The 22,018-nt window shown below is 47.0% G+C and overlaps 1 protein-coding gene across 4 annotated transcripts in view; it reads right to left on the bottom strand.

Annotated features, from left to right (window-relative positions):
- Nucleotides 1-22,018, bottom strand: part of LRP4 (LDL receptor related protein 4) — a 48,899-nt gene that overhangs the window by 13,393 nt on the left and 13,488 nt on the right. For 3 of the 4 annotated variants that reach the window (XM_079105677.1, XM_079105675.1, XM_079105676.1), the window contains exons 2-28: nt 20,628-20,774; nt 19,355-19,471; nt 19,018-19,131; nt 18,571-18,687; nt 18,101-18,229; nt 17,757-17,876; nt 17,245-17,370; nt 16,574-16,699; nt 16,250-16,384; nt 15,729-15,854; nt 14,857-15,087; nt 13,779-13,935; nt 11,863-12,080; nt 11,549-11,725; nt 11,024-11,146; nt 8,867-9,075; nt 8,623-8,704; nt 7,755-7,860; nt 6,591-6,792; nt 4,294-4,483; nt 4,077-4,208; nt 3,086-3,226; nt 2,650-2,736; nt 2,373-2,544; nt 1,735-1,897; nt 1,391-1,616; nt 733-1,036 (exon numbers count right to left, since the gene is read on the bottom strand). In XM_079105677.1, coding sequence (XP_078961803.1) covers nt 733-1,036; nt 1,391-1,616; nt 1,735-1,897; nt 2,373-2,544; nt 2,650-2,736; nt 3,086-3,226; nt 4,077-4,208; nt 4,294-4,483; nt 6,591-6,792; nt 7,755-7,860; nt 8,623-8,704; nt 8,867-9,075; nt 11,024-11,146; nt 11,549-11,725; nt 11,863-12,080; nt 13,779-13,935; nt 14,857-15,087; nt 15,729-15,854; nt 16,250-16,384; nt 16,574-16,699; nt 17,245-17,370; nt 17,757-17,876; nt 18,101-18,229; nt 18,571-18,687; nt 19,018-19,131; nt 19,355-19,471; nt 20,628-20,774 — 4,177 coding nt within the window. Of the gene's footprint in view, nt 1-732; nt 1,037-1,390; nt 1,617-1,734; nt 1,898-2,372; nt 2,545-2,649; nt 2,737-3,085; nt 3,227-4,076; nt 4,209-4,293; nt 4,484-6,590; nt 6,793-7,754; nt 7,861-8,622; nt 8,705-8,866; nt 9,076-11,023; nt 11,147-11,548; nt 11,726-11,862; nt 12,081-13,778; nt 13,936-14,856; nt 15,088-15,728; nt 15,855-16,249; nt 16,385-16,573; nt 16,700-17,244; nt 17,371-17,756; nt 17,877-18,100; nt 18,230-18,570; nt 18,688-19,017; nt 19,132-19,354; nt 19,472-20,627; nt 20,775-22,018 lie in introns of those variants that run through there. The other variant, XR_013757969.1, reaches the window with a different exon arrangement.

Raw genomic sequence — 22,018 nt, 5'->3', positions numbered from 1 at the left:
GTCCTTTTCTTCTGAGACAGAATCTTGCTAAATTATGCAGGCTGGCCTTTAACTTGGAATCTGCTTTGGCCTCCTGAAACCTGGGATTACAGGCACATTCCCAGCTGATAGACCATTAGCACTGATAACAGGGCATCATAAAATATAAAATATAAAAAATATATGTAAAAATAAAACCAAAAACATTAAAAACAACAACTTTGTAAACCACAGTAAACCTTGACTTTTGGCCAGGGCTCCTGAATTGCAATGGATACTAGCTATGTGGACTACTCATCAAAGAGTCCTAGGAGTTCTTGAAGCTTCCTGAGGGCCCAGTGGTAGGTAGAACTTTATCTGTTGTGTGTGTGTGTGTGTGTGTGTGTGTGTGTGTGTGTGTGTGTGTGCACGTGCACGTATGCGTTTGTATTGTTTGTTTTACATATTTCTATATGATCTTCGTTTTCACTTATTTATTGTTTGAGTAGGGTCTTTCTACATTACTCCATCTGGCCTCAAATTTTGCAGTCCTCCTGCCTCAGTCTCCTGAGTATCTGGGATTTATATAATTGTTAAAAGCTTAGAACTTTGCTCTAAATGATAACACTATAAAATGAACAAGTTAGAATTAGAACTGACTGTCCAAATTACCAAATCACTCAGTCCATTTAGATGTCAACACAGAACATAACTTCACCCCTGAGGGTTCAGAAGCAAGTCTGTGTTCCCTGAAGGTTTCAGTGATACTCATACCTGATAACATCCAGAAACACATCTGTGTAATACACCTTCCCATCTACACTGTCATAGTCCAGGGAGATGACATTGTTGAGCTCAGGAACAGGGACGTGCACATCTGTGTGGTCACTGGTGTCCAGTGAGATACGCCGGATGGAGCCTCGGCTGGAGAAGAGCAGGTAGGTCTCAGGAGAGGGGTCACAGGTCTTCCCATCACCTTTCAGCTGGATGCCTGTGGGGCAGGCACAGGAGAAGCCAGAAGGCCGAGGCAAGCAGAGATGAGAGCATCCGCCATTTCTCGAACCACACTTGTTAAAACCTAGTGATGAGAGAAGCACAAACTTTCACACCCAGCAGGGAATACTGCCCAACTCCACAAAGGTCCCTGTTTCTTGTGATTGACTTCTTGCTATTCTATGTGACAGGATTCGATGTCTGGTAGGGCAGGGAGTGGGGCAGATATAGAAGGACTGTCTCCAGGAGTCCTTTGAAGGTGACAGCATCATGTAGTTGTAGTATCAGCCGTACCCACAGGGAACTGAGCCTGTTCTGGAAGGGGGCTTAGGCGGATCACTGTCTCTGATTATGAAGGAGTTCTGTGTTCTGAATATAGTTCTGTTGAGATAGCCCCAGAAATCCAGAGACTCTGACCCAAGCCCCAGGGTCTTCTCACCCAGTGGCTGCATCCGGTCCACAGCCTGGATGTCCATGAGGCCTGGCAGATTGGACCTCACCAGGATGATATTGCTGCCAGTACCCTTGTCAGCACGGTGGATGCTACGGGTCTGCCAATCAGTCCAGTAGATATAGGAGCCAAGAAGTGTGAGGCCATAGGGGTGTTGCACTGGTGACACCAACGTATGCCGATTGGCACCATTTAGGTCAGCAACCTCAATTCGCTGCCAGGAGGAAGAAGGTAGGAGGCGGCTATCAGTCTGGGCACCCTCGCTGCAGATGCAGGACAAGCCTCTTCCATCTTCCCAGGCTTCTAGGAAGCAGCAGGGACAGGACTCTCACCTCAGTGTGGGCATCAGCCCAGAGCAGTTGGGAGCTGACCTTGTCCACGGTCAGTCCGTTGGGCCATCCTAGGTTGTTGTTAATGAGCACAGTACGATCTGAGCCATCCATTCCAGACCGCTCTAACTTGGCATTCTCCCCCCAGTCTGTCCAGTACATGAACCTGAGTAAGAAAGAATAATTGCAGATTATTCTGGCAGCAATAGTATGCCATGAGGACTTCATGTCAGACACTGTGCAAAGTATTTCACATGCATTTTCTCACTTAATCCTCACTAGGGTCACAAAGTATGCAACCCTTTTTTATAGGTAAGGAAGCTGAGGATTAGAGAGATTAAGTACTAGATTCAAAGTGATACAGGTAAACCATGATGAAAAAATATAAATCCTGGTCTTCCAACTCCAAGGCTCAGACTTCTAACCTCTATACTATACTGGCACTCTGAAAGGAGCCACAGGGGAATGGAACAGACCCAGGGAGGCCAATCTACAGTGACCTCCAGAGTTCACAATGTTCTTGTGATGCATGCTGCTCTCCAGTTCTCCACTGCCACCTTCACCCTCTCTATAGCCCCAGATGAGTGGGCCCATGCAGCTCTCACCCCATCTCATGGTATAGAACAAGAGTCAGCCCTCACCCCATCTCATGGTATAGAACAATGGCCCGGGGACTGTCAAGGTTCTGCCACACCAACACTTTCCGCATGGACCCGTCCAGGTTGCCCACTTCAATCCTGTTTGTTCCTGTATCTGTCCAGTACACTTTCCGGCCGATGGCATCCACTGCAAGCCCATCTGTAGTCTGCAGCCCTGCAGGAAGTCAGAAGAGCACACTGGCTCCTGCTTTAAGACAGATGGGATATTTCCCAGCTCTGTAGCCAGACAGGTGGTCCCTGGGCTGGGAGGAAGGCCCACCTGTGGTGATGATGTCCTCGTGCTGTGAGCCATCCAGACTGGCACGGCTGATCCGGTGCAGTGTGCTGTCAGACCAGTATACTTTTCCTGGAGAGGGAAGGCTTGGCTCAACCCAGGCCCCACCCTCCACAATGGCACACACAGCTGACTCATTCCCTGAGACATCAGGGTCTGTCAGAGAGCTCTATAGCTTTTAGCAGAGGAAATCGAGGGAAACAAAGAAATATCCTAACAGAATAGCTCTTAGCAGAGATGGAGACAGGAGGGCCCCAAACTGTGACTCCACAACCAGAGAGACAGGAGCAGGGGCTATGCCAGGGAGAATGGGCAGCCAGGCAGCCCCAGGCTCTTAGCAAGAGGCAAAGGAGGTGGAAAGGAAGGAAAGTAAGAAAGGGCAGAGTCAGAATACTAGGTGGGAAGTGGGGGCCACACAGACCTTCCTGGGGGTCTACTCCAATGGCAATGGTGTTCTTCATGGTAATGTTGATTGGCACCACCACATCAGCAAAATAAGGGATGTCTAAGGAGACCATGCGTACATCTATCCTCCTGGCGAAGATGAGGAAACTGTTCATCCCTGCCCAAGTGGAAAGAGGAGAGAGGATAATCATTCAGCAGAACCAATAAGAGGATCTGGAGTCAAGCAAACTGAAACTCATGCCCTGATCCTACTAGTTTCTAGTTGTGTGATCCTAGGCAAGTTATTGGAATTATTTAAGCCTCAGTTTTCTTATCTATAAAATGTGGTTGATAACAGGGTGGTTGTAAGGATTAAGAGATCACATTCACAAAGCACTGAGCATTAGATCTCTCATGTATTTGTAAATAATACCTCTTTACTAATATGTGGAAGCAGCTCTCTTTGAAGGATCCTTTACCATGAAGCTTAAGAAAGGAAGTAAAGGGACTCCGGGGGAACTTACAGCTGGGAAGCACACAAATTCCCTCGGAGGTTAGAGTTCAAATGCAGCCCACCATGCAGCATTCCCAGGGGAAAACCCTGCCTTCCAACATCTCGGTAGCCAGGTCCTGTTTCTGGGATTAGCCCCTTATGGTTGTCATGTAGGTCATACATGCAAAAGTGGCATATCTAAAGGGGTTAGGGAGGATGCCATTATATCATCGATAGGATACATATTTATATTTATTATACCTGAGCAGAAGGAAGTTGAGTGTCTTGTAACCAAATCAGCATATTACAAATTTCCAACAGATGCAAGGAAAGCCTCTTGAGACAGGAACATATTTTTCTAATAAGCATGAACGTAAGAAGCAGTGGGATCCTGTCTACCTGCTCCCCTGGATCTCTCTCCTTCTGAAAGTTGTCTCTCCCCTAAGCTTCCAGAAGCACCAGGATTCAGACCACATTGTAGCATATCTGCAAGGAAAAAGCTACTTTCCATCCCAGATATGATGCTTTTACTCACCTGGTGAACAGGTCCTGCCATCAGGAAGCAGGTTGATGCCTGTAGGGCAAGTACAGCTAAAGCCACTTGGATTTGGGGACCGAAGACACAGGTGGCTACAGCCTCCATTCTCCATAGCGCATGGTGTGGTCACTGGGTAGGGAGAAGGGAGATCAGTGGAGCTGGCTAAGGCATAACAGGGATGAGGAGAAGTCATGGCAGGCTAAGAGTTGCTCACCTGGAGGCCGCCTGCGGTGGAAGACATGGATATCCATGAGATTCTCCAGGTTTTCCTGCAGGGTCTCCCGGTCCAGCCCAGTCAGCCGGTCGGCACTCTGTATACTCTTGGTCTGCCAGTCAGTCCAATAGATGCGCTCTCCATAGAGAGTCAGCCCAAAAGGGTGGGGGAGCTGGCTTCCGATCAGCACCTGCCAGGGTCCCAGCACTTGTGTCATCCCAAAAGGGTCTGACGTTACAGGGCAGCAGTCAAAAGGGGGGCATGGAGTCAAATGCAGCTCTGTCACTATCACTTACTGTGTGATTTTGACCAAGAGCTAGTCACATAATCTCTCTCAGCCTTGATCTACCAATCTGTGATACGACCATGACTACGCCTGGTTCCAATTGTCTTGTGATGATTGTAAAAGATCACGTATCGCTTACATAATCAAAGGAAAAATAGCGACTTTACAGTGTACATCCCCTTAACTATGCAATAAAATACACATCAGGATAATGGGACAAGCTACATTTGTGCCTATTGGTGAGACACAGAGAACTCAGGACGTGACTCCACTAAACTTAGTATTCCTGCCCCAAATATATAATCTGAACCCAATCACAAAGAAACATCAAACCCCAAATCAAGGAAAATCTACAAAATAATTGGCTTTTATATTTTAAAAATGCAAAGTTTGGGCTGGGGGTATACATTAGTGATAGAGATCTTGCCTAAAATGCAAGAGACCCTAAATTCAATCCCCAGTACAAGAAAGAAAGAAGAAAAAGAAAGAAAGGAGGGCTGGGGATATAGCTCAGTTGGTAGAGTGCTTGCCTCGCAAGCACAAGGCCCTGGGTTCAATCCTCAGCACCACCAAAAAAAAAAAAAAAAAAAAAAAGCAAAGGTCAAGAAAGACAGGGCACAGTGGTGTATTCCTGTATCCTAGCAGCTCAGGAGGCTGAGGTAGGAGGATCACAAATTCAAAATTCAAAGCCAGTGTGAGCAACTTAGTGAAGGCCTAAGCAACTCAGTGAGATCCTGTTTCTAAATAAAATACAAAAAAGGGCTAGAGATGTGGCTCAGTGGTTAAGTGGTTAAGTGACCCTGGTTTCAGTCCCAGTACAAAAAAAAAAAACAAAAAAAAAAACAGGCTGAGGAAGTGTTCCAAAATTAGAGATTAAAGGAGTAAGATCACTAAATACAAATGGGTGATCCTGGATTGGATCCTGGACTGAAAAAGAAAAAGGAAAAAAAGCACATTATTGGGAAATTGGTAGTGAAACTGAACATAGATTATGGAATATTATATTAATATAATATTATATTAATATATATTATATATTAATAATATATAATTATTATAATATAATAATTATTATAACTATTATATAATATAATGATATATTATAATATTAATATAATATGTAGCAATATTATAATAATGTTAAATTTCCCAATTTTGATAGTTTTACTGTGGCTGTGTAAAACAACGTCCTTGTTCTTAGGAAATATGCATTGGAATATTTTGGAATCAAGGGCAAGATGTTTTCAATTTAATCACAGATGATTTGGGGGGAAAATGCACACATGTGTAAGTAGAGAGAGGATAAAAATGTAAGAAATGTGACAAAATTTAGTTTTTTGGTCTTTTGTTTGTTTGTTTGTTTTTGTTCTGTTAATGTTTTGGTTTTGGGTACCAGGGATTGAACTCAGGGGCACTCAACCATTGCGCCACTTCCCCAGCCCTATTTCATATTTTATTTAGAGACAGGGTCTCACTGAATTGCTTAAAGGCACCTTGCTTTTGCTGAGGCTGGCTTTGAACTCATGATCCTCCTGCCTCAGCCTCCTGAGTTGCTGGGATTATAGGCCTGTGCCACTGTGCCTGACTATTTATTTATTTATTTATTTGTTTGTTTGTTTATTTATTTATTTATTTATTTTATTGTTCTTGCCACTTTTCTGAAGGTTGGAAATTATAACAAAATAAATTATAACAAAACCAAAGAGCAATCATGGGCCCGGTGTGCCACTGGTGACTAATTAGTGTTAGCTATGATGGGCATTAGGCAGGTACAATTATACCACCAGCCCACAATACACACAAATCCCTAGTTTGCTTTCACCATCAACCAGCAGCCCCCACTCCCACTCCCACTCTGGAGGGTGGCCACAGTCTCAGAGAAATAGCACACGCCCCATGCTCATTTCATAACCTCTGGGTCCCCCTATCTAGCTCCTTTCAGCTTCCAGCCAGGGAGTTGTATCCTGGAGGCTATCAGGGGTATAGGAAGAGGCCTTACTGACACCCTTACCTTCCTATTGCTGCCATCCAGTCCAGCAAATTCAATCGTCTTCATGCCAGCATCAGCCCAGTATAGCCTCTGGGACCCATAGTCAATAGCTAATCCATTAGGCCAGGTCAGATTAGAAGAGATGATGACTTGGCGGCTGGAGGCATCCATGCCAGCTCGTTCAATCTTGGGACTTGCACCCCAGTCAGTCCAATACATGTACCTGGGCACAAGAGAGGGAGGTCTTATAAGCCTTCCAGTTAATGTCCAGTGGGAATCCAGGGAACCTAGGGTTTTAGGGTTTCTGCCAACAATAGCTGCCCCAGCCTCCTGTCTCACTGCCCAGCCCAATTCTGGACTCAGAGCTGTCCCCAGAGGTCTCTCTATTTTCTATCACTATTGAAAGGCAGAGCCCATGGCCCGAGAGTACACAGCAAATGAGGCCTACTTGGGAATAAAGAAAGGGGAGGGGAGGGTGTGGATTAACAAACACCTTGGGGCTGAGATTGTGGCTCAGTAGTAGAGCGCTTGCCTAGCACGTGTGAAGCACTGGGTTCAATTCTCAGCTCCACATATAAATAACTGAATAAAATAAAGGTCCATCAACAACTAAAAAATATTTTTAAAAAAACACTTTCTTGATTGGGTAGGTTAAGTAATTATGGTATATCATTTTAACCAAATTCTACATAACCATAAGAACAAGATAGAATTATATACTTAAAGGGAAAGATACAAAATATGTAGCCCAACCAAGTTAAAAAAAAAAAAAAAAAAAAAAAAAAAAAAAAAACCCAGTCCCAAAACAGTAATGCCATATTTAAAAACCAAAGTCACTATTTATATACATTTAGACAAAAATCTGGAAAAAATACACCAAACTCTTAACAATGGTTATTGCTAGACAGTGAGATGATAGAAAATCTTCACTCTGATTTAATTTTCTTTATGAGTTACTTTTGTAAACAAACTAAAGTATTTTTTATAATTATAAAAAATAAACAAAAATTTTAAAGTTTCCTTGTCTAGACAGGACACAAGGTTCTCACTGCCTTCTGTGGTTTCTATAGCTGCCCTTGCATCTTTGATATGCCCACAAGATCTGGCCTCTCCCCCCTATCAAACAGACTCCCCTCTAGTACTTAGGTCTTGGGGAGGATGGAGCTCCTCAGGTGCAGTGCTCACCCGCCCATGGGTTCCACCACGATGTCCCGAGGACGATCCAGGTTCTCCCAGATGAGTACTGTCCTCATGCTGCCATCTGTGTTGGCTACTTCAATACGGTCTGTACCTACCGAGAAGTAAGAGTAAAGATATGAACTCTACTCTTGTTCGTTCACCTTATCCTCCATGCCCAGCAGACAGTGCAGTATGCAAGAGATGCTAAGTAAGTATTTTGTGATAGATGCACAATGCATGTTTAGTGAATTAAACTGTAAGAAGAACTTCAAGGAGATGATTAGTTTCGTTTCTTGGAAAAGCAAGACTTCCAAACCAACTCTGTCCGATAATTTGAGGCAATGACTCTCCAACTTTAGTCTGCCTAAGAATTAGGAAAGGTTATTAAATTACAGAATCTAATCTAATGTCATCTAATTCCTGAATCTAATCCCCAAAGATTCTGATTCAGTAAGTCTGGGGTGAGGCCCCAGAATATGCATGACTAACATCTTCCTAAGGAACGCTGATATTGCTGGTCCAGGGACCACAGTTTGAGTAGCATTGGTTTATGGCATTCCTTTTGCCTCTCATATCAACCTGAAATGCCTGGTTTTACCCAGACAGTGATGAAAGGAAAACTACAGGGCATTGGTTCATCATCTGAAATGTTTTAAAACATTTCCAAGCGTGGTTACATCACAGATATTGTTGCCACTTGCCTAACAAGTGTCTAACCCTCAGATGTGAGCTTCTTGCTTTAACTCTACAGCAGCCCGACCTCTTCTGCCCCACCAAGGACTTTAGATCAAGAGAGACACAGTCCAGGAGAGGCACAGGTTCCTTTAAATAAAAGGAAACCCAGGCAGCCAGACCATGGGTCCCCTTTACATACCTGCATCTGTCCAATATAGCTTGTTGGTGACCCAATCAATTGCCAGGCCTGCAGGGCTCTCCAAACTGGTATCCACTACCACCTAGGCAGGAAACAAAATTGTGTTGCCAATGGCATTTCTCTCCAACTCTAGAGCCCAAACTCCACCAGTTCTTGAGGTATGGAAGCCCTTACCCGGGAGAGGATGGATTCCACTCCTCAATCTCTGCCCTCCCTGAGGACCTGGGTCCACACTGGTACCTACCTCCTGTCCTGTTCCATCCCACTTGGCCCTGCTGATGGTATCAGTGCTGACATCTGTCCAGTACACATGGTCATCCCGGGAGTCCCAGTCAAGGGCCACAGCGCTGCGCACGTCAGCCAGTGGGATGACATCATCAGAAAGGTCCTCTGTGTCAAAGCTGATCCGACGGATGTCCATCCTTCGGGCAAAAAGCAGGAACTTGTCAAGACCTGATCAAAGGCCGAGAGGGGTCTTCTTTTAATGCTCTAAATCCAGTAACAGTGACAGACACAGACACCTGGTCAATACACTTCCTGGGACTTGGTGCCCTTTGCCCCCTACTCCTCACACCACAGGCTCCCTTGAGCACTGGGCAGAATCAGCCTTTGGAATCCAATGGAAGCAGACTCTACCCAGGACCCAGAAATACATGTTGTTTAAGTATGTGTTAGCTGCTGCATCTAAGTTTTTCTCTCTTCTGACTTTGCCAGATCTCTGTCAGTGCCCGGGCGGGATCACTGCCAACACCCTGCTCTGCTTCTCTGTTTCTTCCTCATTTCAGGGGTTTTGATTCTCCTCTGTCATCTAGCTCCTTCCTCTAGCTGTTCTCATCACAGTTTTAGCCAATAGTGACTATTCACTGAGCACCTTCCTTGCCAGGCATTGAGCTTTAGTGCTCAGGAAAGCTTGATGCCCACACAACCCTTTGTGGTATGTGTTATTCTTGTTCCCATTTTCTAGATGAGCATCCCTTAAGTTAGTTGAGACCAAGTAACTGCCTAGCCTAGGATCCCAGTGCTACAGAGCACCAGAGCTGGGACTCAGTTTTACTCCAGAGGAAGAGCTGGCCACTGGTCTCTACAGTGTCTTCCCACCAGACTCTTTTCCAGCTTCTGCCCTTACTCTGGTCTGTCTGAATATTTTCCCAGTACAGTCATCCCATTGTATCTACAGGGCATTGGTTCCAAGACCTCCACAGACACAAAATCTGCAGATGTTCAAGTCCCTCATTTAAAATGGCATTGTATTTGTATATAACCTGTACATATCCTTCCATATATTTTTACTTTTTTTTGGTTTTGGGTCTTGGGTTTTTTTTGTTTTTTTTTTTTTTTTTTTTTTGGTAATTGGGATTGAACCCAGAGGCACTTTACCACTGAGCCCCATCCCCAGCCCTTTTTTTTTTATTTTTTAAAATTTTGAAACAGGTCTTGCTAAGTTGCTTAGGGCCTCCCTAAGTTACTGTGGCTGCCCTCGAATTTGCAATCCTCCTGCCTCAGCCTCCTGAGTTGCTGGGATTACAGATGTGCACCACCATGTCTGGCTCTTCCAATCATCTATATTTTACTTAAAATACCTAATGCAATATGTTTACTGTTGGTTTGGTGCTGGAGATTCCAAATTGCAATATAAATTCTATGTAAATAGTTGTCATAATTATTATTTAGGGAAGAATGATAAGAAAAAGTCTGTACATGTTCAATACAGACACAATTTAGATATATATATTGATATATATATTTACATGCATATATACGTGTGTGTGTGTGTGTATTCAAAGTTGGTTGACTCTGCAATTGTGGAACCCACAGATACCTGACTATATATTTTTCTGTATATAGACACTTCCTCCCTAATTTTGCCATCTGATGCCCTGGCTTCAATCCCCAGCACTGCAAAAAGGAAAAAAAAAAAAAAAAAACCTAAACCTGAAACCTAACCTAACCTTACCATCTTTCTTTTGTTCTCCATCAGTGCATGAAATGAAATTTCTAGATGTTCTAATTTTGGTTCCCTGATCTAAACACTAAAAGAAAGTTTTAAAAACTTACTTTTTGGGGTGAGGCTAAAGGTAAAGAGGTTGGAAATTATTCCCCTGCTTTCTCGAAGAGCCTAGAACCCGCTTGCTGCCTAGAGATAAGGCATCCTACCTGGTGAAATAGACCATAAGCCTGGTTGCAGGTGTTCATACTTGACTGGGCAGTGTCACTGAGCCTTTGGTAACTACTGCTGGGCCCTCAGTCTCAGTTTTGATATAGGATCCCTCAGCCTCTTAAGTTCTTCCTCTGCAGTGGCTGCAGAGGAGACTGGCTCTTCCTCTGACAGGCAATCCCTCCAATCCTTCCACCCTTCCGCACAAGGCACCTCCACTGAGGCTGGTGTTCCAGACCCACTTACTCTGGGCACAGGCGTGGCTGCTGATTTTGCGGAAGCCAGTGGGGCAGGCACAGGTGTAGTTCTGGGCACTGGGAAGACACAGGTGGGTACAGCCTCCATTGTTGTCTCCACAGCGGTTTTTCCCTGCTCAAAAAGCCCAGAGCAAGAGGGTCAGGCTAAGGCTAACCATTTCCAAACATACCCCCCTCAGTCCGGGGAGTAGGCCGTAAACTCCCCAGAGGGAGGAATTATGTCCTATTGCTTTTTATATCTGCACGGTGAGTATCTGACCCATAGGAGAGGCCCTGTAAATGTTTGCATGAATTAAATGGGAACACAGAAGCCAAAAGAAGTCTTTGGTGAGTTTTGATGTTGTATCACCCTAAATGTCCAGCAGAGGGAGCAATGAGCCCATGTCAACGCCAGCCCTGTATGTCCCCCATCAGAAGCATCAGCAATAATTGCAAATACAAGAAGTTTCTCAGAAGCACCAGCAGCCACGTCATCCATGAGACTTTTTTGCCTCACCTGATGGGAGGTTTTTACCTGCAGGCTGGCGTTGGGGGTGCAAGGTATGAATGTCCATGGGGAAGTGCAGCTTGTTACGAATGATTTCCTGGTTCTTCCCAGTAAACTTATTAGCACTATTGATGCTTTTGGTGTGCCAGTCTGTCCAGTACAGGCTGTCTTCAAACACTGTGATGGCGAAGGGATGAGGGAGGCCTGGGGAGAGTACAGAAAGACCTCAGTCCAGACATGGTCTTGCACGGCCCTGGGCCCAGGTCTGGCAACTGCACAAATCTCACCCTCTGCCAAGGCTCCTGGAGGCAGGGACAGGGGAAAGAGCAGGAGAGTCTCACCCTGGCTGATGACAGCCTTGCGATGACTCCCATCAAGGTTGGCCCTCTCAATGACGTGGTGTTTAGCATCCACCCAGTACATACGGCGCCCGGCATAGTCAATGGTGAGGCCATTGGGCCAGAAGAGATGGGTATCCGCAATGATGCGTCGTCCAGAGCCATCCATGCTGGAGGCCTCAATGCGAGGGGTGTTGCCCCAGTCTGTCCAGTAAATGGTACTAGGTAGACAGAAAAGAAATTGACAGGTGGGCAGCAGAGGATGGAATGGGAGAAAACAGGTTAATAATCAGAGGCTTCTAGCCATTTAACCCAGAGGAGTCCAACTGTCCGAAGAGTATTTTTAAAATATTCTAATTTAAATGTTTCTAGACAGAAAGAAAAAAATAATAGATGTCTCTATCTTAGGCACTGGGATATACCAGTGAACAAGACAGGTCAAAGTCCCAAAGCTCATGGGATTGACAAGAGAATGTAATATCAAGTAAGACAGGCACTTTCATCTTTGTCACAGTCTACACCTACACACACAGGTTGTTTCTTTTTTTATTTTTATTTATTTATTGTGGTACTGGGGATTGAACACAGGGGTACATAACCACTGAGCCACATCCCCAGCCCTTTATTATATTTCATTTAGAAACAGGGTCTCGCTGAGTTGCTTAGGGCCTCATCAAGTTCCTGAGGTAGGCTTTGAACTTGCAATCCTCCTGCCTCACCCTCCTGAGCTACTGGGATTACAGGTGCACGCCACCACACCTGGCCCTCAGCACTGTTGATTGAACCCAGAACCTCATACAGGCTAGGCAAATACTCTACCAACTGAGCTACCTGTTTTTATTTTATTTATTTTTTGTACCAGGAATTAAATCCAGAGCATTTTACCACTGAGCTAAATCCTCAACTCTTTTAATTTTTTAATTTTAAGACAGGTCTTTCTAAGTTGCTTAGGGCCTCACTAAGTTGCTGAGGCTGCCCTTGAATTTGCAATCCTCCTGCCTTGGCCTCCTGAGTCTCTGAGATTACAGATGTGCACCACCACAAAATACTGGTTTATTTTTTATTTTGAGACAGGACTTACTAAGTTGCCCTGGAGGGCCTTGAACTTGTGAATCACCTGCTTTAGCCTCCCAAGTATCTGGGAATAGCTCAGATTATAGCTGTGTGTTTCTAGAAACACAGAGTTTCTAGAACAGTTAACACAAAACTAAAGGATCTCATAAGACATCCTTTCAGTTGATGGCATTGAATTTAAAAGCCAGGGCTGGGGTTGTGGCTCAGTGGTAGGGCACTTGCCTAGCACATGTGAAGTACTGGGTTCGATCCTCAGCACCTCATAAAAATAAGTAAATAAATAAACAAATAAAATATAGTTAAAAAAAAAAAGAGAGCGAGAAGCTTAAAAAAAACAAAAGCCAGAGCTAAGAACTTCCATTTTTAGAGGCTTTGATTCAGTAGACTTTTCTATTAACTTTTTAGTTATTTTAAATTAGTGATAATTTTTATCAATTAATTCAACTATTAACTTTTTAATTATTTTAAATTAATAATTTTTATTAATTGGCTCAATCCTATGAGCTAATAATAAAAACATTACTTAAAAACTTACCTAATATGTATATTATACTTCTTTAAAAAGTTTCATCTCATTTAATCTTCATACAACTATGAGGCAGAATTTTTTTTTTCTTTAATAATCGGTTTGAAATGAGTACAGGGAGCAGAGAGAGATGAACAACCCCAAGGCCACATGGCCAGTTGCTGCAAAGTCAGATCACAGACAAAGGAGTGTGTAGACGCACAGTCCACGTGGCTAACATCACACTGAGGACAGCCCCATAAGCCTGCCCCAGGCAGCTTGGGAGCTGCCCCTGCAGGTTGCAAGACAGATTTAGATGCCAGAGACTCAACCTACTCACCCCTCCATGGGGTGCAAGGCAATGGCCCGGGGCTTCTCAAGGTTCTGCCACAGTAGCACCTTTCGGTGGGCCCCATCCAAGTTGGCCACCTCGATCCTTGATGTCCCAGAGTCAGTCCAGTAAAGTTTGTCATGGACCCAATCCACAGCCAGGCCCCCTGGTGGAAAAAGTAGAAGTGTCAGGGATTCTGCAGGGGTTCCTGTGTGCCTTAATACAAGGACAAACTCTTAAATAAAGCAGTTTCTGGGGCCAAGCACTACCGTAAGAATGTACCTGTGTTAACTCATTTGATCATCACAACTCTGTGGGCCAGGTACTATGATTCCCATGAAGATGAAGGAACTGAGGCACAGAGAAGTCAAGCCACAATGCCAGGGTATGCATTTCCTCCTCCAGGTCAATCACGAGCCATTTCCTGAATTCTGGCTCCTGACCCACACCCAGGTCTCCCTACTCCACCAAGGTGGGGTTTGCAAATTGTCACCTAGGACTTTGCAGAGGCTTTCAGAAGTTCCAAAAGCATTTGCATCAACTATGTTCTATACCAAATTCTTTCTTTCTTTCTTTCTTTTCGTTTCATTTCCCTCTAGCAGTGCTAAAGATTGAGCCCAGGGCCTTGTTGCATGGTAGGCAAGCACTCTACCACTGAGCTACAGCCCGAGCCCCCAATATCAAATTCTAATCCACTTCACCTACTTAGAATAGCTGAGATTGCTGAGTAAACTGTTGCTGTTTTTTAAATCTATGAAACATTTGGATATACTTATCTGGATCCATCAGAATATTCTTGATACTAAGCAATCAAAACAAAACTTAGAAGTGAGCTAGATGCTAAGGTGGATAGAGAACTGTAACTGTCCATAAATCTCTGATTGCAGTATGACATTCACCAAATGTTATATCTGCACCTATAAACTTAATATATGCTAACAAATGTTTTCCATGTCAGAGTCCACCCAACACTTCACAGGGAGAAAGAAGGGCTCAACTGCAGAAAGCTTGCGAATACTGTCCTGCGCCTTCCACCATTGCGTTGCCTGGTGTGGCCCCGCCCCTCTCCGTGGGGCCTGTTGCCTACCTGGGCTCTCTAGTCCCGTGGACACAACTTCTTCCACATTGCTGCCATTGAGGTTGGCTCGGAGGATCCGGTCCAGGGTGACATCGGACCAGAAGACCAGCTCACGTCGGTGATGGAAGTCGAGGGCAATGGCGTTCTCCAGGTTGTTGAGCAGCAGCGTGTACTCAGAGCGGTGCGGCAGCACCTGCCGGATGTCGATGCGATTGGCGAACAGCAGCACAGGTTCCGGCCCTGGGACACAGTGTAGAAAAGAGTTGGGTTTCAGAGCTACCGGACTCATCAACATGTACCCCCAAGACCTGGACTGTCAGATGGAGCCCCTAGCCCACTAGGGCATGCCCCAAGCTGATGGCATCTGTCCTGAAAGAGTGGAAACCTCCCCTACCCCAGTCTTTCTACCTCTCAACAAATCCCGGAGCTCCAGAGCACCTGAAGTTTCCCCCTTTCTCTCTCCCCTCCCCCTCTGTACTGGAAATTAAACCCAGGGGTGCTTTATCTCCTGAGCTATATCCCCAGTCCTTTTAGTTTTTTGTTTTGTTTTGTTTTTGTTTTTTAATATTTTCTAGTTGTAGATAGATGAACACAATAGCTTTATTTTATTCATTTATTTTTATGTGGTGCTGAGGCTAGAACCCAGTGCCTCACACATGCCAGGCAAGCACTCCACCACTGAGCCACAGCCCCAGCCCCTTTTTAGTTTTTATTTTGAGACAGGATCTCAAGAAGTTGCTGAGACTGTCCTGAAACTTTTAATCCTCCTGCCTCAGCCTCCCAAGTCATTGGGATTAAAGGCATGCGCCACTCTGCCTTTCCACCTGGCGTTTCTCCATGCTCAGTCCTTGGCCACCCAGCCAAATACAAACACCCCTTACCCAGAGCCTTGCAGCTACGCCGGTCCGGCCGTAGTTCATAGCCTGCTTCACACCAGCACTGGAAAGCCCCTTCGCTGTTGGTGCACCCTTGGCTGCAGTACCCCTCCTCAGCACATTCATTCACATCTGCAAATGCCAGGGAGGATCAGGAGGTCTCCCTTCTGCCATCCTCTTGCCCCAATTCCCAGGCTGACTAGCTGTTTTTGTGCCCACATTCCCATCTACTTTTCAGGTCTAGTGGGAAGCTCTGTAATAAGTGGTTAAAAGCTTTGAGGTCATGCAAACCCAGGCTGGAATTCCAACTTTGCTATTCACTAGCTGTGCAGGCTTTGCTAAGTTACTTAACTTCTCTGAGCTTCCATTTCCCAGCTGTGAAATAGGAGGGATGATCTCCACTTTCTAGGGTTATTGTAATACTAAAATAAGGTCACATCCATCTAATGCCTGACCCATAAGAAACAGTTGCCTATCTGCTGTCCCTGCCCAGCATTCTGACTGCTCCATGCCAGGCCCCAGCTCACCATGGCATGTGCGCCCGTCCTCTGTGAGCCGGTAGCCTGTGTGGCAGGTACACTGCACTGCCCCCCGCGCCATCTGGCACTTCTGGGAGCAGCCACCGTTGTTAACACTGCAGTTCTCCTCACCCGTCCGGGGCCCTGTGCCAGCCAAGCCAGAGTTGGGAGTTGAGCCCAGAATCCTCCCCCGGACGGCCAACTTGGCATTCTACCTGGACCATGGAGAATAGCTCCCAAAGTGCAAGAGTCCCTAGGGAGGATTCCCTTTGAACCCTATGGGTGGGTCCAACCACAAACCGCAGGCCAGGCCCGCCCACTGGGGACACTCACGGCAGTTCTGCTGTGGGCTTTCATCACTGTTGTCACCACAATCATTGACCCCGTTACACAGCTTCCTCTGCCCAATGCAGCGCCCATTCCAACACAGGAACTGGTCTGAGGCACATTGGGGGCTTCCTAGAGAGAGAGGGAGGGGAAGGGGAAAGAAGGGAGGGCCAGGTCACAGCGGGCAGGGCTTGGGTCAACAAGGGATAGAGTCTGTCATTTTCTAAGGTGAGCTAGAGACAGGTGACATCAAGGTGGGAGGGTTGGGGTCCAAGGCAGGAAATAGCTCAGACAAGCAGGCTGGACGTCTGCATTCCCACCCTCTGGGACATCATGGCGGATAAGGGACGTGGGACAGAATAATAAAATGCACCCATGTGCTCAGTGCTGGGCGTGGCAGGGAGGTGTGAGAGCTGGTCTCTGCACTCGGCCAGGGTGAAAGGCACCGACGGCGCCACTTAGTACGTGAGCAGCCGCTGAAGCTCACAGCCCTGACACTGTCCCAGGTGGCAGTCATCCATGCACCCAGACGTGACACTGTAACTCACAAGGGCAGGAGAAGTCCAGGTCCTGGGAAGGATCCAAATGAAGCATCGCCTTGGAGAGCTGGCGACACTGCCCCCCACCCCTGACAGCACCTGCAGGCTAGGGGGCTGGGGCACCCCGGGAGACTCCACCTGTGTTCTCACAGTTCTCTTCATCGCTGTTGTCCGCACAGTCGTCCTCCCCATCACAGCGCCAGGACAGGCGGACGCAGCGGCCTGACCGACAGCGGAACTGTTCCGCCGTACACATGGAGGTGGCTGGGCAAAGCAGAGGCAAGTGAAAAGGTGGCCCCGCTTCAGCCTAAAACTTCACCCTGCCACCCACAGCTGCACTTTATATCAGTACCCATGCCACTCTTCTTGACACCTGTGTCACAGCTGCTTTATGTGGCACCTTTGTGCGAATCAGAAAAAAATGATGCCCCTTCCTCAAGGCATTTTACTACCATCAGTAGAATCTATAAATGGGACATCTATGATGTGACTAGCATCCCTTTATACACACTGCCACTGCAGTGCACAACCTGTACAGCCCTACCAGGCGGTCCTGTCCAAAGCCTCAGGCTTTATCGGTAATGACCTCTGTGATCCCACAACCCCTTTCCCAGGAACTCCTTGGGCTTTGATGCCATTCTCCCACTTACTGCAGTTGCGCTCATCAGACTGGTCATCACAGTCCGCGTCACCATCGCAGCGCCAGCCTGCATTGATGCACAGGCCACTGTCACACATGAACTCCCCAGAGCGGCAGGGCTGGTGGGAAGCTGGGGAAACAAAAGTCTTCCGTCTTCAGCCAGTCTGTGCCCACAGCATCCCGAGGTAGACCAGAAAGCCCAACTCCTGCCCCTCCCGGAACCCTAGTCCTCCACCTCTGCCCAAAGGACCAGGGAATCCAGGAACTCCTGCCCCCCCTGGCACCTGTGCCTTGCCACTGGAGGAGCTCCTCCCAGCCTGGCCTCCCCTCCTCCCAGCTGGCCGGAGCACTCACAGCAGTCAGACTCGTCTGACCAGTCCCCGCAGTCATCATCGCCATCACAGTGGTAGATGTCCAGGATGCAGCGGCCGTAGGCACACTGGAACTCCTCCAGGTTGCAGGGGGGCGCTGGCACTGCCGAGGCTAGAGGGAAGCAGGGTGGGGGGGCAAACATCAGGCTCCATGGAGGAGAGGGGCCCTCACTCCTCAAAGGGCAAGATGCTCAGGCAGGGTGGCTTTCGGAGTGAGCTATTATTGGGGTTCATTTGGGATGGCCCCGGCAGACTGCCATATTCAGGTGGGCCAGCAGGAGCCCTCCCCTCCCACCTGGCGCACCTGCTCCTCCTCTTAGGTCACCCAGGGGCTGATTCTTGAGACTCCACTTTCCTTGCCTGATGCACACGCACCCCTCAGTCTGCCCTTAGCCCAGGGGATGCCGCCTCTCCCTCGCCCAGCCCAATGGCCTGACGTCTGGGGCCACTCACGACAGCTTTCCTCGTCCGAGCCGTCTTTGCAGTCCGTGTCACCATCACAGTACCAGTGCTCGGCAATGCAGCTCCCGTCGCTGCAGCGGAATTCCTTGTCAGAGCACTTGCGCATGTCTGGGGAATGCAAGGGGACAGTCATGCCAAGAGAGTCCCACAGGCACCCTTATTACCACCCTCCCTGACCCCCAAGTGTGCTGACCCTGGAGGGGGGGGCATCTGATCCTGGAAGACCCCACAGATTCAGTGCAGACTCTGGAGAACGTCAAGGCCCAGAGAGCCTGGCCTCAGGTTCCTGGGAGCCTGGACTCTGCTGGCCTCCTGCCTCCCTCCGGCTGTTCCAGACCCCTGCAGTAGTGCTGGGCCTCTGCTGCTCTCTCCTCCTCTGGTCAGGCTCCTCTCCAGTCCCCTAACCCTACTGGCTTCCCCAGAGAGCCTGCCACTCACCACACTGCTCATCGCTGTTGTCACCGCAGTCATTGTCACCATCACAGTGCCATAGGCTCCGGATACAGTAGCCATTCTGGCAGGGGAACTCATCCTCCTCACACTCTCGGGGAGCTGTGGACACAGAGCAGTCAGGCTGCTGCAGCAGTGGGGTATGGTGCCCCCAGGGCTCTGGAGGAGGCGGGCACCTCCAGGGGCTTATGACCGAGAGAGGAGGTCAAAGGACAGGATAAAGAGCTGAGAACCCAAGAGCTCTCGTGGGCCTGGGGCATCATTTTCTGATTAAAAATCCTTTCCCAACAGAGCCTGACAGAGTCTGGTCCCTGCCGACACTCACGACAATCCTGCTCATCAGAGTCATCTTCACAGTCATTGTCCCCATCACACACCCAGGAGCGGCGGATGCACTTGCCATTGTCACAGTGGAAATCCAAAGGGGAACAGGTGGGCAGCACTGAGTCCCCAGAGAAGAAGGGAAAAGTGAGTCAGGCAGGCAGGCTAAAATGAGCCAAAAATCCTTCCCCAACACCCTCTTCCAAGAACCCTGCCTTGTAGCCCTGCCCCGAGGACTCCACGCCTGCCCACAACTGGTGGGGAGCTAAGCCACTGGGAAGAGAGAATAGTAGTGACGAGAGACCCACAGGGCAGAAGCAGAAGAACCCAGAGGACTCAGAGTCGCTAAGAAAGCTGCAAGGAAAACATGACAAGAGAAAGCAGGGATATTTTTTTTCTCTTTTACTCTTATTAAATGATGATTGACACATCTAGGCTTAATTTCCAGTTCGAGAGCTCATTATTTATAACACTAAGCAAGTCGTTGGCCCTCTCTGAGCTGTAGTTTCTTCGACTGTACAATGGGGATAATTATACTCAGCTCATAGAGGTCTTTTGAGATAATGCATATGAAAGTGCTCTATGAAAGTGAAGCATTTATCATTACCACAATTAGCTAGAATGGTTAGGGTTAATGATGTCTAGGTTGTAGCCTCATTCTTATTAGGATAATTAGCCACCCTCAGACATAGATGCTGCAGGTCAGAGATTTTACCCCTGTCCCAGACAACTGGCTTAGCAGTGATATTTTTATATATCCAAGACAGGACACCCTGGCCATCATCCATATGTTACTATGCCAGGGGAAAAGGGAGATTTAAATAGAATAAGAGATTTCTTATAAAGTTAATGTTATTAAGGGAAAAAAAGGTATGACTATACAGATGCCAGAACAAGAAACACAGAAATAACCAGCATCCATGTATGGTACATAAATTTTTAAATGAGCAAATTTGCAGAACACATACACAAACACATATTCACATAAATACAGTGAGATCTATTTAAAGTGACTACCTATGGTTTCAAGAACATTTTCTTGTACACTTATTTCAAGGTTTGTTTTATTGAACACATAGACACGAACCACCCAAATATGGGACAAATGGAGGCACATATATTGTGAAGAAACCTCCCCTCTGTCGATATCTGTCACTCTAGCAAGAGTCCAACTCTCCAAGGTCCAAAGCAGTAGATGCACTGAACACCTCATCGGCCTTGGCCCCACCCCCAGGTCCCTTTTCCACTACCTCCTACCACACCAGGGCAATACTTACTACACCCATCCTCATCACTGTGGTCCCCACAGTCATTGTCCCCATCACACTGCCACTGGGCAGGAATGCAGGTACACTCGCCGAGGGCACTCACTGCACAAGTGAAGTGGCTTCTCCCACAAGCACACTCAGGGCTGCTGGCCAGGCCTGGGCAGGGGAAAAAGAGGGAGGGCTTAGTTCCTGCTCAACCAAATCCTATGGCCAGTCACTGTCACCCAGGGAGCCATGGTGATACTGCAAAGGAGATTTGAGGATCTGATCATGCCTCCTACCCCCATCCAGGGGTTAAATGGTCCAAAAGAAACCCTCTGATTTTGGTCTTACGGAGACAGCCCAGGTGACCTCTGGAGGTGCTTTTTCATGCCCAGAGACAAATGGGGCTACCTAGAGGCTGATGTTCTTGGAAAAGCAAAGCTGAGCACAGACAGGTGATGGTGAAAGGTCTCCATATGCCTCTCTTTACACTAGCTTGAGATATGAATGCTTTTGCCTTTATCCAAGAACAGACGCTGGCATGCTGACCAGGGAGGGCGAGAAATAATGGTGGAGTTTAAATAGTGGCGCCTCATTAGGTTAAAGAAGCCACAGAGGGAGCAGGAAGCAGCCTGTGAGTCCCACGGTCAGACCTTACTCTTTTTTTGTGGTTGTTAGTAGACACATTCATTACATTTATTGTAATAACTACTCCATCATAGGCCTGACTTGAATCTATGTGAACAAAAGATGATCTGAAAGCGAAGCTCACTAAGTTGGATAAAGAAAGTAAACATTCCCAGTCATTTTTTGCATGAACATAGATGACATCATTTACATCAGACCCAGGCCCACACATTTTGGGAGAGTAAATTTTACTCCTAGTACAGAGTCTCTTCAAGTAAGATCATAAAAATACAATACAGTGTGAGCCCAACTTTAAAATTACATGCAGCAGCCCATACCAACACACACGCATAGCTCCTAAATGGGATGAGAGAAGCTAAGTCTGGCATCTGCTAGGGCTCATTTGGGAGATAATCGGGTATAAGGAACCAGAACAGATTGAAACAGGAAACAAAACCATGCCCGACAGTCACACAAGATCAAATGATCCTCTCCACATCCAAAAGAACCCACGTGAAACCCTCAGCCAGCCAGGGAGGAGGCCAGCATTCTGTGTTCACACAGGCCCTCAGCTAAGTGGTGGGAGACATCTCTGCATCTTACAGAAGTCACTGAAGGGATGGGAAATCTGCTTTCACGGGACAATGGACACTTCTAAAGGAAAGTCTGGCATTCAACTCTCAAAAATGAAATTAAAAATTAAGCCAAGGCCCGTGGGCTGGGGTTGTGGCTTAGTGGTAGAGTACTTTCCTAGCATGTGTGAGGCACTGGGTTCAATTCTCAGCACCATG

This window comes from Sciurus vulgaris (assembly GCF_902686455.1).
Source record: "Sciurus vulgaris genome assembly, chromosome: 11".
NCBI lineage: Eukaryota > Metazoa > Chordata > Mammalia > Rodentia > Sciuridae > Sciurus > Sciurus vulgaris.
Note: the sequence above shows the minus strand (reverse complement) of the source record. Positions and strands in the feature narration are given on the sequence as shown.